Source organism: Pleurodeles waltl, chromosome 10 (assembly GCF_031143425.1).
Source record: "Pleurodeles waltl isolate 20211129_DDA chromosome 10, aPleWal1.hap1.20221129, whole genome shotgun sequence".
Lineage (NCBI taxonomy): Eukaryota > Metazoa > Chordata > Amphibia > Caudata > Salamandridae > Pleurodeles > Pleurodeles waltl.
This window is the reverse complement of record NC_090449.1, coordinates 76,129,366-76,145,628: the sequence shown is the minus strand read 5'-3', so window position 1 is coordinate 76,145,628 and position 16,263 is coordinate 76,129,366. Positions and strand designations below refer to the sequence as shown.

At 44.0% G+C, this 16,263-nt stretch overlaps 1 protein-coding gene across 2 annotated transcripts in view; it reads right to left on the bottom strand.

Annotated features, from left to right (window-relative positions):
* LOC138261114 (protein SpAN-like) overlaps nucleotides 1-15,717 on the bottom strand; it is a 28,230-nt gene extending 12,513 nt beyond the window's left edge. Inside the window, exons 1-5 of one of the 2 annotated variants that reach the window (XM_069209773.1) lie at nucleotides 15,563-15,717; nucleotides 11,584-11,629; nucleotides 9,370-9,444; nucleotides 8,389-8,463; nucleotides 6,319-6,678 (exon numbers count right to left, since the gene is read on the bottom strand). In XM_069209773.1, coding sequence (XP_069065874.1) covers nucleotides 6,319-6,678; nucleotides 8,389-8,463; nucleotides 9,370-9,444; nucleotides 11,584-11,629; nucleotides 15,563-15,628 — 622 coding nt within the window. In that variant the 5' untranslated portion in view covers nucleotides 15,629-15,717. The remainder of the gene's footprint in view (nucleotides 1-6,318; nucleotides 6,679-8,388; nucleotides 8,464-9,369; nucleotides 9,445-11,583; nucleotides 11,630-15,562) is intronic. The other variant, XM_069209774.1, reaches the window with a different exon arrangement.
* Nucleotides 15,718-16,263: the final 546 nt, after the last annotated feature.

The window sequence follows — 16,263 nt, the reverse complement described above, 5'->3', positions numbered from 1 at the left end:
ACTCCAAGCTGCAAGGCTTCCAGTGGCAATTTTCCAATGTTACAGGTGTAGGCATTTTTACTCAGATTATAAGGTTGTTTGCCCACCAGATCACAGATAGAACTTTACTGTACACAGTGTAATGAGAAGTTAGGATGCGTAGTGCGTAGGGAATCTCTAGAACACGCTATGGACTGCTGTATCCATATTGTGTTTGAACTTAGATACAACATTGTCAGTAGTTGATTGGTTGATGTATACAATGCCTGGTTTTAGTGCTCCTATAGGGTTTTGAACTAAACACATAGATGGGTGACTTGTACTAACCTCTGCACACAAGCACCAATAGAAGGATGCTTCATTACCTTGGACAGAGTGATCCAGGGTAGTGAATTACCTCAACTGAGACAAATGTGAAAATGCTAAAAAGGCTGCAAGTGACACTGCCATGTGACATGGCACTGCTTAAGTGCTGAGGGATGTGCAAAAAGAGCCTTGCTGTACTTGACCCCATAGGTTCCAACAGATTTCTCTGAATGCTCCTCCAGTAGAGACCTTTGTGTATGCAATCTGGAGGCAGCCCCAGTGCTAGGAACCCCTTGACTCATGACTTACTTTGGGGCTGATAGAGAATGATAGAAAAGCGGTTCCCTAGAATGTAAGATTTCCTTGTTTGTCCCTCCTTCTTCTCGACCCTGCAGTGATGGTGTATGGCGCTCTGCAGGATGTAGGCCGCACTTTTTGGATGACGCCAACTCTGCATTGATGGCACGGATGTTTCATTCCCAAAGGGAGTCGGAGGGATACAACGACAGGCAACAGGGAAAAGATAAATGCAGAATAGAATGATGCAGTCATGGAAATCTCCTTGGAAACTAGCCATAATAGTGTGTGTGTGAAAGAGGTAGAATTACCAGAACCTAGAGAGGTCAAACCCTGAAGTTCTTTCCAAAGCAGCTCAACTCCTTGGTTAATTGTGGAGAACAGTATGACAGCTACTGTCATCACTTTGCCTTATTTCAAAATGTTCTCTCCGATCACATGATTTGACCAACTATAGTAGCTCCAAGACCTTATAGGAATCCAGTCACATGTGCTCTGCTTAAAGGGCAACTAATTATTCAAAAGCTATCATACCTGAAACTGCTATAAACCTACTAGCAATGAGCAGAGACTACACATAGCTGTGTAACGTGCAGCTATGTGGGGCAGGAGTGAAAGTAAAATGTTCCCCACATGCACCTTAAAATGTAACATACTTTTAAAAGTGCATAGTTTCAGCAGCAATGGTCTAGAGTATATTTAAAAAATGTATCAGGTAGATTAAAACTTTCACTGACATTGGATTAGAGAGGCTATCAAAACCACAATTGCAGCCAAAAGGCATGAAAGTATGAAAGTTAACTGAGACTTTTATGAGCTATATCTCAGTAGGTCTTAAATGTATTTAGTCATATTTAATATAGCATGACTAATCCCAGCTGAGTGCTTAAGAACTGACATTCACATTACTAAGTGCCTTCCAAATTCACCCCTTGTTCATCCATCCTGGAAGCTGATCCAACAGCCATCACTGCCGAGGAAGTGAGGCCACACAAATGACAGGATGGGGAGAGGAGATTATCCCCGAGTCTCACAGGTCCCCTCTGCTTCTGAAAGGTTCTTGTAGCATCTTCACTCTTTTGGCCTGGAGGACACAGGCGGGCTTTTGGGTCCATATAAAGGAGGGTGAAGAGGATGAAGACGTAAATATGAAAAATGTAAATCGAAGCCTCGGTCAACCTGGTGTAGCTTCAGGCGGCAGAGAGAGCTCGGTACAAGTGACCAAGAGGTTCGCCATCACTGTGTACAGTGAAAGGAATGGAGGGATGGGATTTTTCTTGCCTGACACCATGTCCAAACCATAGAAACTAATCCGGCTACTGCATAATATGGGGAGTGGCATCCTGGGAACTTTAGTCCTGTTTGCTGATATGAACTGACTGAATGGTCAAAAAAACTGTCTGCCTAAAGCAAAGCCTGGAACCCCTTGGTCCATAAAGTTGTTCCTACGACTAGTGATGTTAGTGATGTTAGTGATTATAGGGATGTTAGTGAAGCTAGTGATGCTAGTAAGGCAAGTGATGCTAATCCCTTGATGGGCCACAGGAATATGGGGGCACCGATCCAGCCAGGGAAGCTTGCTTTGCCCTGAAGAAGGCCTCTCGTGTGGCTGGGGAGTTGAGGAAGCACTGCAGCAGAGCTAAACATTGCCACGCTTGAACAAAACCCAGTGGGCCGGTTATAACTAGAATACTGCAATGCCTGAGCCTGTGGAATGTGCCTCCTGTGGCAGGAGGGTTCAGAAGCCTCTAGGGCAGAGGCAGAGATAGGTGTTTGCTTCTACAGAGAACTCATGAGACTCTTTGAAGTCACGGCCCGAACAGGCTTAACGCTTAGACAACTTTTTTTTATAAAGATACCTTTTATCAAGAACATTTCCTACAAAGTTAGATAGTACTCGCAAGTGATATAAACTTTTGCATTTTAAATACATTTTTCCTAGATAGAGTTTAATACTGAAGAAATTGGTCGGGGCTTACTGATTACTTTTTGTTTTATAGAGATTCACATACCAGGGTTTGCAGTCACTAAAATCAGCACAGATGAGCAATTGATAAAAACCGTGCAAAATTGTTTGCAGGTCACCTCAAATAGAGTCAGAGGCCAGGGAGTCAGTAAAGGCCTCCTAAGCATGCTATTCCCACACCATAGTGGTGGAGAGGACTGACAATACACCTGTCTTAGGTGATCAGTTTCAACTACACGCCCCTCAGTGAGGATTGCTACCAGGGTGCTGTCAGTCCAGCAAGGGTGCCTCTCAGTATCTTGCCATTTAAGCCAGGACATGCCCTAGCGTGCTGTCACTCCACTGTGAAGAGCAAAAAATGATGGGTGCTTGAATTAATCTCAGTCAGTGGTATTTACTCAATCCGCATTCCAGTCCCTCATTTATTGCCGCCTCTTCCAGGGTAAGGCTCTGCTTACCGCTTGTGTCTGGGCCTAGGCCACGCCCCGGACACAGGCGCCATCTGCCTCTATGGTGTAGGGCTGCGTCGAGCCTGAGCTTGAGCATAGCTCCTCTAGCAGCCACACTATGCACATACTAACCCATTGAATAGATGCTGGCTTCCTGGTGGTACATCTTTGTAACTCCACATGCCAAGACTCTGGTTTTCAGCCTGTAGCGTCTCTGTAATTCTGCAAGCAATATAACGGCATATCTTTTTTCCATGTGCTCTGCTTTATAGTATTTTTGTTGGCAATAGACAGTTTTTCTTACTTTTTGTGTCATTTCGTCTATATGCAAAATGGTGGACTCTTACTTCCTGTTTCTTTGCAGAGTGACTTCCTGAAAGATCCTATTCAAGAACAGTACTAAAGGCGCTGCTCATCCTGTCGACTGGCCTGGTGAGGCGGAAGGTTTTTTCAGATTTCCAGATTTTTCTCCTTCTATCATTCAGTTACTTCCAGGTGCAACTCTTGGCTGTCTAGTGTCTGAGCTTGTTACAATAGGTAAATATCAATTCCTTTGCATTAAGAAGAGGCCACAACCCTCGCCCTTTAGACCAGTTCTTGACATCGACTATCCCGTCTAGATAGAGATCAGCTGAGTGCACACCAGACTTGATCCTGCTACAAAAAAAACAGTCCAGCCTGAGCTCTTAGGTCTGGTCCCCTCCAGACAGGTACACATGCAACCCCAGACCTCTTTCAGTCTTTGTGGTCTCATCAGTGTGTCCTGTGACACACTGAAGATGAGAAAGGCATCTGCACATACTTGTCACACTTTGGGTGTTTCACTGAGAAAAAGAAAATAATGGGTGGAATGCTTGAATTAAACTCAGCACAGATAATCACTCACCGAATATGGGCCAGGTACCTGTGAAAACATGTCAGACTTAGAATGTCTTACTTATTTTTTTTTTAAATGGGTTGAATGCTTGAATTAAACTCAACACAGGTAACCACTCACTTAGTAGTGGACAGGCATCTGTGCATACATGTCAGACTTAGAATGTCTTACTTAAAAAAATAAAGAAAATGGGTGGAGTGCTTGAAATAAACTCAACACAAGTAACCACTCAGTACAGTCCAGGCATCTGTGCAAACATGTCAGACATAGAATGTCTTACTTAAAAGTGCTTGAAATAAACTCACCACAGGCAACCACTCAGTACAGGACAGGCATCTGTGCATGCATGTCACACTTTGGATGCCTTATGTCTCAATCACGAGGGTCAAAAAGCTGAATCTGACCTGGGGGTGCTTATGTTCCCATCTGTGGGGGTAGGCCTTGCAGTTCAGGATCGACTGGTCTTAATCGAGCAGGATCAAGTTTGAGTTACATGGCTGATCTCTTATTGGCATAGAAGAGTCGGAAAATGATGGATTGAGATGTGGCCTAAAGTTAATTTAAGCTTTTAACCCATTCATTATTTCTTGTACTAAGCTATTCTGGTGAGGCCAGTCTTGTGCTGTAACTGTATATGTCACTGCACTCATGACAGCTGTCATCATGCTACATTGCAACGAGTAAAGCTCTTATGCTGCCTGGGTCTGCTGGCTTAGTGGACTACTGCATCCACTGTAGGGGCCTGTGTCTGACCTCATGGTCACAGATTGAAATCTCAGCGGCTCCACTCAGCTTTTCATCCTTCTGAGGTCAATAAGATGAGTACCACTGAGTTGGGTAACAATAAACATCTGTTATTCAGCGCCAAGATACCCTTCTGGGTGAATGTGCTCTTTGTAAATACACGTCATGTCGTGTGTGTGTCGTTGAGTAGGATTTTCCCCAATTTACTCCTGACATTTAACACTATTTTTGTAGCACCAAATGTAACCTCACGTTCTGAATGGAGCTAAATGCAGCAGAAGACGAATAGCAAGTGCGAGTGGCTGCTCGCGCTCGCTAAATGTGCTCTCATGGTGGGATTGTTTTCCCTCCAATTACTCTTAATTACATGAGCAGGAGTGACCCTGTTTTTATCAGTAATTCTGCATCAAAGAGTAATGGGGAATTACTAAAATGGCTCTGATTATTCCGGCATAATTGAAATTCCATCCATGCGGACTCTAAGTAAGCTTTAAATGCAGTGACGTGAAGCAATCGCTCCAGCCTCACTGCAGCAGCGGCAGTCGCTGGTGTTTAACAGTGTAGTTCATCCTCTGCTTGAGCTACAGGTAGGATGCTTCCTAGCATGCTCGAAGTGCCATAGTGCAAGCCTCACTGCGCTGTTGCTGCAGTTCGGGCAGCTTGCAGTAAGTGCGTCACTGAATATAGGTGGGAGATCCATTTAAAGCTTGGGGTTTAGCTCTAATTGAGGTTCTCTCTTTGTGATATTAGGCAAATATTGTCTTTCACTAATCTCCATTTTCTTCATTAACTGCAGTGCAGTGAACGTGACCTCCACTGTACTCTAACTGCTTGACAGTGCCTTAGCACAGTGTGGGCAGCTGTCAGCATGTTTCAAGTGCATGTCAGTTTCGCACATGAATCTAGTGATTAACTGCAATGAATGCAGGATCCATTGCACTTTAACTGCTTGATATTTTGGCGCTACTCCTGCAGAGTACATCAATAGTGTCACATTGAATAACGTTATTGCCCCCTACCCTGTGCCATGGTGCGACGTATTTTAACTGTGGCGCACACATGGTGGCAGTAGGGGGCTCTAAGGGGCGCAAGGAAAGTGGCTCTGCAATCAGTGCTGCACCACTTTCCATAAATCTGTCCCAAAGTGTCTTAACTGCAGTGGGAGCAGCCTCCATCGTGCTTTAACTGCTTGCTGGGGACACAGAAAGTGCCTTCACTGCAGTGGGAGCGGAGTCCAGTGTGCTTTAACCGCTTGCTAGGGTAGCACATCCAGATCGGGGGCAGCTCTCAGTGCTGGAAGACAGCAAAGCACAGACCGGCCTGATAATGAAGCCAGGAGCAAAGGAAAAATACAGGGAGGAACCAAAAAAGCATAGATTCAACAACAATGGGATTATAACAGTCCCTTTGGAAAGACAGAACAAATGAAAAGCAGAAAAACAGTAAAACCCAAAAAGCTTTAGAAAAATATGTAATGAAAAACCACCATGGAAGCTCTCTCTGTTAATTATACAATTACTGGTAGAGTTGGTAGGACAGCAAATGCGCTGTTCTGTCATTTCAGCACCTTAGAACATGCAGTAAACCACCTCCATTTTGTAAAAAAAACACTATAAAGGTACAAATAACCACTGAACTGTGCCACATAAATGATTTCATTTTAGATTACTAGGGGGCCCATGATTTTTGTTACCACTTACCAGCGCTTCTGGATGTAGTAGCTGGTCTTACTGTGGTAGTTGTCCTTGAGGTGCTGGTGGTGGTTGTTGGTGCTGTGGTCGTTGGGATGGTGACGGTTGTTGGAGGAACTTCTGTGGTTGGTGGAGTGGCAGTGGTTTCCAGTGGGATGGTGTTAGATGTTTGAATGTAGCCAGTTGTGGTTGTTGGGATTTTGACAGAGGTCGGTGTTGGTGGGAAGACAATATCTGTTGGTTGGTTGATGGCATTCATTGTGATTTTGGTGGTGGTTGCTGGAATTGTTGTGGTAATTTGAGTCATTGTCTGTGCAGCTTCAGAGTTTGGTCCTTGCACTGTTACTCGTGTCACATTATTCAGGATACCTGTGGAAGAAGAAGATAACAAATTCACAATCAAACTTCTCATTTTAAACGTACAAAAACATAGAAATTCACATGTTAGAGTTCTTTCAAGTAACTATAACTCATGCCCTAAAGTAACTATTTCCTAACTACAGTGTTCCTTTTCTGTGAATTTATATATATATATATATATATATATATATATATACACACTTTTACACTTATCTGATATATATTTACGCTTTTGTTGTAAAGCAATGTGTGGTAAAGGCATATGTGTGGTAAGGCATGCGCTTTAAAGACATTGCTTTGTAAAGGCAAGGTGTGGTAACTGTTGAGTGGTAATGCCTGCATCGTAAAGGCTGTTTCCCCTACAAAGTTAGTATATCCATGGGCATACAAGTGGTTGTCCTCTGTGCCCAAAGTGTTTTGGTAAATCATTTTTTTAGGCCCTGGTGGAATTTCAATTACATTGTCTAATTTGCATAATTTCTTTATGCAAATGGGAATCATGGTGTAATTGGGGGTTGCTCTAGTAACAACTGTTATCATGGAAGCAGCCAAGTAACTTTAACAGATCAAATGCAAATAGCGCAAATAGTGTTTTTCAAGCCATTTTTTAATGTGAAGTGCGTCCTCCTGTTAATACTTGGATGCAAATATATATTTTATAATTTTCTGTAAAAACAATTCTTACAAAATGCTAGAGTCGTGTTTCGTGTAACTTCATGTCATTTTTCAAAAGTTTTGCACAATTACGCAAAAGGAAATTCCACAAATTCCGCCCAACCCACTATTTTTTTATAGTCCTTATAAGACTTCACTGCCTACTGAATGGTCCCTTTTATTGTTTGGTTGAATTGGCAGCCATCGCTATGACCTGGCGGCCCAGTGAAGGCTGAGCTGCTGCTGGGTTAAACATTTTCAGCAACAGAGACAGCTGAAGTTTGACCAAAGGTTCCCCTGCGAGTTTGGGTGTGGTGAGGGATGGTTAAAGCCTTAATTAGAGTTTAGAAGATGACTACATCAGCACATATGCTATAGTATATATATGTATATATATATATATATATATACACTTGTAAAAAGGCATTTGAGACATCCCTATGTTTGAGGAAGACTGCCTCGACTGCCAACTCTAAATCAGGCCCTGAATCCTTTAATGCCCATGAGCTATGTCCCTCCTACGGGGCGCTGCATATAGCCCTCTCTGCCTCCAGTGTGCATTAGCTGTGCTCGAAATGAGAATGTGTTTTATACCAAATCCGAATGCCAGATCGTTAGCATGACTATAACTAATTGAGAGCAGGAGCATAACACAGGCCCCTGCAGTCCCTGAGGCGTGAGGAGAGCCAACATTTGAGGGTCACTCAAACCCTTCAAGTGGCTTCTATTCCGCCCAAGACCAATGAAGTATATGTGAGATATGGGAGACTCAGGGGCCCACTTCATATTCTGTATGGGGCACCATCATTTTGCTTTACACCATTGGTTGTGACGGAGAAGTCAGCGAGTTGTGGAGGGCAGTGATGGCAAGAAGTAATGAGAACCAAATGGATCGACAGACAGAGCTAAAGGGGAAAGCAGAGAAGGCTGTGAGGGCTAGAGAGGACACAAGAAGAGAGAAGAGGTGTGGAGGCTTGCGCAGTGGGAAGGGTCTTCTCTTCTAGGTGGGCCTGGGCCCTAAAGGTGTTTGAGGCTCCTCATCACTGGTGAATACACAACTCTTACCGAATCCAAGGTCTTCATGTGTGGTGGGGGTACGATGGGAGGTCTTCTCTGTTTCTGAAATTCCGGTAGACATGTCTGGAACATGCGGGTAAGCACAGTCAAAGATGACCAAATATGGATAAATTGGCAATAACAATGGTGATGTCCACACACATATACATTTTATCAATATGTCAAATATTTAAAAATACAGATGTACATTATCGCCAGAACTTCTTAAGAAGCTGGAAAATTTTCGAAATTTATGACAAAGCCCAGAAAAGTAAAAGTGCAAAGAGAGGAAGAAAGTAAAATGTATTATCTGTAGTATTAAAGCATATACCATAGGATATAAAGCCGCTTGCAATAAGGTAGTTGGGATATCCGCTATGTTTGTGACAAAGTGCCTTGTCTTCCAAATTCTAACTCAGGCTCTAACTATTTTAATGCCCATGAGTTCTGTTCCTCCTATGGGGATGCTGCACATAGCCCTCTCTGCCTCCTCTGCCCACTCACTGTGCTTGAACTAAGAATGTGTTTTATAGCAAATCTAATAGGCAGAAAGTTAGCGTGGCTAGAGCTGGTTGGAAGCAGAGGCGTAACACAGGGCGCTGCAGCCCCTGGGGCACGAGAAGGGCCCAACACTTCAGGGACCCCCAGACCCATCAAGTTGCTCCCCTTCAGCCCAAGACCAATGAATATATGTGAGGAGCCCCCTCTTCATATTCTGCAGGGGGCATCATCATTTGGCGTTACACCATTGGTTGTGATGCGGAGGTCAGCTGGAGGGATGGGAAGAAGTATTGAGAACGGAAGATATAGATAGGCAAAGCCGAAGGGGTCAGGAGAGAAGGTCTCTGAGGCCTGAAGAGCACTCAAGAAGGCGTGAGCAGAGAGAAGAGATGGGGAGGCTTGCACCATTGGAAGGATGTTCTCTTCAAGTGGGCCTGGGCCCGGTGTGTGTTTGAGGCTCCTCACTACTGGTAAATATACAACTCTTACCCGGTCCAAAGTCTTCATTTGTGATGGGGGTATGATGGAAGTTCTGCTCTGTTTCTGACATTCCGGAAGACATCCCTGGAACACACGGGTAAGCACAGTCAAAGATGAGCAAATGTGGGTAACCTGGCAGTAGCAATGGTGCAGTACACACGAAATACATCATCTAGATAATCATGAAATTCTGAGCAGGACCACACTGGATTTTAATCTGTGTCCAAGTGCCCTTTGATTCTAGTCTCGGTTTTCCAAACACATCGAAAAATAAAATCTGGTAAGGGTTTCATAATGGCCAATGAAATTCGTTATGTGAGAGTGTGCCTCATACATTTGCATCATCGATTCCCAGAAGGCCTGGCTCCCTTTTATTGTACAGTTACGAATCCACTCAGAATGTAAAGCTTTCTGTGCCCTAGAGATCTATAGCAACATTACAGAGGCCTTGTCGTGCCTGTATAATTCAAATTGACACCCCGACCTTTAGGAAATCACATTTTTAAACCATAATGCGTTTGCCTTGGACAAACTGAACTGAACTAAGGGTAGAAGTGGACCTTGAAAATGCAAACTTTCGTTCTGCTATGTTTGATGCAGATTGGGTCAGCACAGTAACTTTCTAAATAAAGACCTTTTGCAAACACACGGTGTTTGGCTCAAGTCTGTGGCACCTCTTGGTCTGATGAATCTCCATCCAAGGTCAAGCTGGACATTCGTCTCATAGGACTTCTACAGGTGATGGTGCCAGTTCATTCCAGTTTATTCCTGCGGGTAGGGTAGGTGCATGAGCAGAAAGGGAGAGAGAAGAGGGTGAACGGGAAAGAGACAGAGCTAGGGGAAGAGAAGAGAAGAGAAGAGGCATAGAGAGAGAGAAGATGGAGAGAGATCAGAAAGAGATGGAAAAGGGAGAGGCAAGGGGAGAGAAGGAGAACGGATGGATGGAAAAAGAAGGAGAGAGAGAATGGAGGGGAGCAGGATGGTTTGAACATCTTTACTTGGCTTCTTTTGATTTCCAGCCCAACATTGTCTGCATCCAACCGTGTTTGAGTTATTATGATAAACATTGTCACGTGAACGTGTATTCTGCTGCTTTGTCTGTCCTAAGTCGGAAAATGAACGAGTTCACACCGATCCCAAACATTCACGAACCTTAGTAAATTGTTTTAAAATATTTATATTAAAACCATCTTGAAAATTGGAGTGGCCAAAGCCCAGACCCCGTTAGTTGTAGCTGACACTCTGGAAGACATACATGGACCATATGACCTACAACACCCATGCAGGCCTCAAGTTACGATGGTCTGAGAAGTAAAATCCCCACCAGTGCTCACAAACAGCAAACTCACCTAGGGGAAGACCTTACCCAAGCAGGCCAGATGGTCACACCATACACATACACCCCACAGAATTATTTGGGGCTGACTACGAGTTAGGTAGCGAGGGTACTCTCTTGCAACGGTGTACCCTCTCTGCCAAACTAATGATCTGCCCGCCTGATTTACACTCAGGCAGACCATAGGTATGTCAGTGACGGATCCAACTCCATCTCCTTGACTAACATACGCCTTCGATGATCTGATGGAGTATGGTCGATCGAGCAGGGGATGTCGGAGGTTAGGCCATTCAACCCCTCTCCAAATGTAAAGAGGGCAGTCGAATGATCTAAATGTACCATGGAACTGCATATTACAGCACAGCATACCATAGCATAACACATCATACCATAAAATAACATGGCATACAATACAACAAGCATAGCATGGCTTAATGTAACATGAAATAACAGCACAGCTTACTATAATATAAAATAAGATAGCTTACAACATGACATAGCAGAACATAACATAGCACAGTACAGAATAAAACAGCACAGTGTAACATAAGGCAACATAAAAGAATAACATATAACATAGCATAATATAACATTACATCACAACATAACATAGCATAGCATGGCTTAATGTAACATGAAATCACATAACAGCACAGCATGCTATAAAATAAGATAGCTTATAACATAGCAGAACATAACATATAGCATAGCACAGAATACAACAGCATAGTGTAACATAAGACAACATAAAATAGTATCATAGAAACTAACATTGCGTAACATAACACAGCACAACGTACTATAACATAAAATAATATTTCTAATAACATGATCTAAAAAGCATTACACGATTCCAAGGCATTCAGTATCAGACACATGATGCTCACCTTCCACGTCCCTCTCGAATCTTCTTACTCTTTCAAAAAATTCATTCTGCAAACAAGCATAGGTTATAGGTCAGCCTTTGAGTCATACTCTGCCTCCCCCAGCCCCCCATCCGTCTGGAAGCCAGGCACTGGGGTTCAGCACAGGCCTGGTACCTGTGTGAATAGACAACAGTGCAGAAAGCTTCTTGTCTGTACCCAGCCCTCGCTGCCACTCACTCGCCCAGAAACCCAGTCTGCGAGGAAACAACACAACTTAGATCCCAACATATGACACTTCATAAAAGGAACATAGTGGGGGGCTGCTACCACCCCTATATAAAGGGATAGACCAGGACAGATGAGGAGGACCTGAGTACAAGTGTACAAATGGAACTTCAAGTTTAAACTCAGGACTGCACGCTCAAATAAGGACAAATTAGAAACAATTTGACGAGGGTCCCTTGCAAAGAAGATGCAAGTGTCCTTGCTACAGAGGATGGCCCCTTAGTAGGTAAAGCGAGACTCCAGCATATGAGCCTACAGTGTGCCGAAGTCAGCTACTGAGAGCGGCCCATGGCATGTGCTCGTCTGTGCCATATCAGGGAACTTTGCTCAAACTTTTTATCCACGTCATGACATTATACGAAAACATGCAAACCGGCATTTTTTATATTCTTGTGCTAAAAATAATGAATTTGTAAAAGAAAGAATGAAAATATATGTTTTCCAATTGTAGAATATGCAAAATATTTTTTTTGCATTTTTAGCAGAGAAATAACCGAAAACACCTTGGAGGTTTTTGCTAGAGAGAAACCCAGCAACTTAATTTTTTGCATAATGTTTTTGACACAAAATGTGCGAAAAAATCTTCAGTGAATTTTCACTTATTGTGCTGGAAAAAAAACAATATACTATTTTTTTTAGGAGAAGCTTCCAACAAAAGGACTGCTGCTGGGGAATTTCACCAGTAGTGTCTTTGATCTAAAAAAATGTTTAGGTCAAAATAATCTATATTTTTTAATTTCCTCAAACATAAAATTAAGAATTTCCATCTCATCCTGGCAGCTTATATAAAAGGTTTTCCTTTCTTAGTCCTGAAGTTGGAGTCTCACAATTCTTCACACTGTATGCATTTCCTGCATTATAGAGGGTGACACACGAACCCCATATATATAGTAATGTGCACCATCAAATTCACACAAAGACTGTAGCCCACTACTGGGTACAAAGTCCTGATGGAAATGATTGCTGTGTCCCATTGCATAGATGTGGACTTACACACACTGGTTGCCCCCATAGATATGAATAAGCACACTCGTGGTGTCCCATAGTTTGGACCTAGGCTCACATACACTGATTGTGCCCAGTTGCATTGATTTGAGCTCCAGTACACAAGCCGTGCACTATTACTTAGACGTGACACTCACACAGGTTGTGCCCTATTGAATGCATCTGGGGTGCACATACACTTGGTGTGTGCTATTGCATAGCTTTGGCACTCGAATACATTGATTGTGTCCTATTTTATTGATTTGGCTTCTAATACACAGTTTTTGCCCTCTTGCACAGATATGAAACTCACATACATAGGGCGTGTCCTATTCCATAGATCTGGCACTCATATACACGGATTGTGCCCTTTTGCATAGATTTAGCACTCATATACACTGTGGTGATGTCCTGTTGCACAAATGGGGCACTCACATACACCGGTCGAGTCCCATTGTGTAGAATTGCCACAGACATACTGTGGTTATGTTCCAGTACATACAACTGGCACACATACATGCACTTTTCGAGACCCATTGTGTATAATTGCCCCAAACATACAGTGGTTATGTGCTGATACATAGAGCTGGCACACACACACACGTGCACTGGTCGAGTCCCACAATGTGTAATTGCCACAAACATGCAGTGGGTATGTGCTGGTACATAGAGCTGGCACACACACACATGCACTGGTCGAGTCCCACAGTGTATAATTACCACAAACAACAAGTGGTTTTGTGCTGGTACATAGAGCTGGCACACACACACACATGCCCTGGTCGAGTCCCACAGTGTATAATTGCCACAAACATACAGTGGTTATGTGCTGGTACATAGAGCTGGCAAACACACACACATGCACTCGTCGAGTCCCACGGTGTATAATTACCACAAACATACAGTGGTTATGTGCTGGTACATAGAGCTGGCAAACACACACACATGCACTGGTCGAGTCCCACAGTGTATAATTACCACAAACATACAGTGGTTATGTGCTGGTACATAGAGCTGGCACACACACACACACACGTGCACTGATCGAGTCCCACAGTGTATAATTGCCACAAATATACAGTGGTTATGTGCTGGTACATAGAGCTGTCACACACACACTAGTCAAGTCCCATTGGATATAACTGGAAGACGTTTACACTGGTTGTGCCCTATTACTTGATGATGCCACACAATGGTTGTGTCACATTGTATAGGTGTCACCCTTACGACACTGGCTGTGCCTATTGTATAAATTAGGGTCGAACATCCATACTGTTTCTGCCCCCTTGCATAGATAGGCCTGGCACTCACTGCACTGTGTGTTGCATGCCTTTTTCACATACACTGGCTCCAGCCTTCTACATAAATGTGTGTGCAGTAATTGTGTTTGTATACATAGTTTTGGAACTTACACACAGTGGTTATTTACATTAATATGCCACTCTACACTGGCTGTGACCCTGTTCTTAGACTTGGCATTCGCATGTGCCCCATTGCAAGGTCCATGACAATGGTAATACAGAGATATGCAAATCTATGTTAACAGAGCATACACTCGTGATCAATTGCATCTATTAGACACTACATACAATGCTTGGCACATATTGCACAGATGTTGAACTTTGTACCACCGGTTGTGACCCATTGTGTAAATTGGGCACATGCACATAGACTGGTTGTGGCCCATTGCCCAGTTTTGGCACAAACATACACTCACTGTATCTGGAACACACATATACACTAGCTGTGCCCCATTGCACAAATGTACCACATATAGACACTGGTTGTGCCATGTTACATATAATAGGCACATACATGCAGTGGTAGTGCCTAATTGCATAGAGTTTTGTAACATTTGTTCCCTAATTGTGCCCCACTGGATAGATTTGGCACGTGCATACCCTAGTTCTAACCCACTACATAGATTTTGCATGTACATATCCTGGCTGTACCCCATTACATAGATCTGGCACATACGTACCCTAGCTGTACCCCATCACATAAATCTTGCGCATACATACCCGAGCAGGACCCCATCACATAGACCTGGCATGTACATAGCCAAGCTGTACTCCATTACATAGATCTGGCACATACGTACCCTAGCTGTACCCCATCATATAGACCTGGCACAGACATACCCTCGTTGTACCCCATCACATAGACCTGGCACGTACATACCCAAGCTTTATCCCAGTACATAAACCTGACACATACATACCCAAGCTGCACCCTATTGGATATACCTCGCACACACATACCCAAGTTGTACCCCATTACATAGACCTGGTACATACATACCCAAGCTGTACCCCATTACATTGGCACATACATAACCAAGCTGTATCCCATTACATAGACCTGGCACGTACATACCCAAGCTGTACCCCAGTACATGCAGTTGTCACATCCGTTCACTAGTTGCGCCCCATTGTGTAGATTTGTCACATACATTCCCCAGTTATTCCCACTGTATGTATAGATTTGGCACGTGCGTACCCCAGCTGCTCCCGGCTACATAGGTTTGACACACACACATTTCCTTTTTGCCATTGCTAACATTTGCAGATGTTGACACCCTGGTCGCTCGCTAATGCATACATTTAATATTCCCATGCACAGGCGGTGCCCCGCTTCTTTACACAATCTATATATAAAACGCTAGGATTAACTGGACAAACGAGTGCGTAACACAACATGAAGAGGCGCTTCCAGGAGCCGGAAGCCTTACCTGCGCAGGGAGGGCCCAGGCGGGGGCACCGAGGCCGAGGAGCATCAGCAATGCCAGGGCGTGCATGGCGCAGGTCAGAGCGAGGGTCAGGCGGAACAGAGAAGAGCTGCAAGTGCCTAGAAGCAGGCCGGTCTATGAACTAGCTTCATCCCGACGACATTTATACAGCACCCAGGTTCAAACTCCCAGACGGGGGTGGAGACCGCGAACCCCTGCACAATGGGGCGATTGTGCTAGGTTTGATGGAGTTAGAGAGCCGTGTGTACTCACTGTATCAAGGTGATTCTCTGACTACATCAGGGGGACCCCACCCCCAACCCATCCCTGCTCTGCCTACAACTCGTCACTGCTGTCCTTCTGCCTTCGCATCTCCCAGCACGTGGGCTGAAAACAAGGGGTCAGGAACAAGTAATGACCAGAAACTAAATATTTGCATTCAACCAGAGACAGATGTTGTCTAATCAACTGTTTGTCTTTATTTGTGGCCTAATCTTTCTCGCTGTTTACAGCCCTGAAGAGCCTCGGGCCTCGGGGTGCGCTTTTGTGACCTCGCCACCCCTATTTCTGTCTGCTGGACACAGCGTTCTTGCATCCCATATCCACACAGTGGGTTATTAAGTCATAAACAGATGCATCTGGGATGGATGGATGTGTGTGTGGATGGATTGATACACTGATTTGCTCTTTTGGGGGGCGGATGG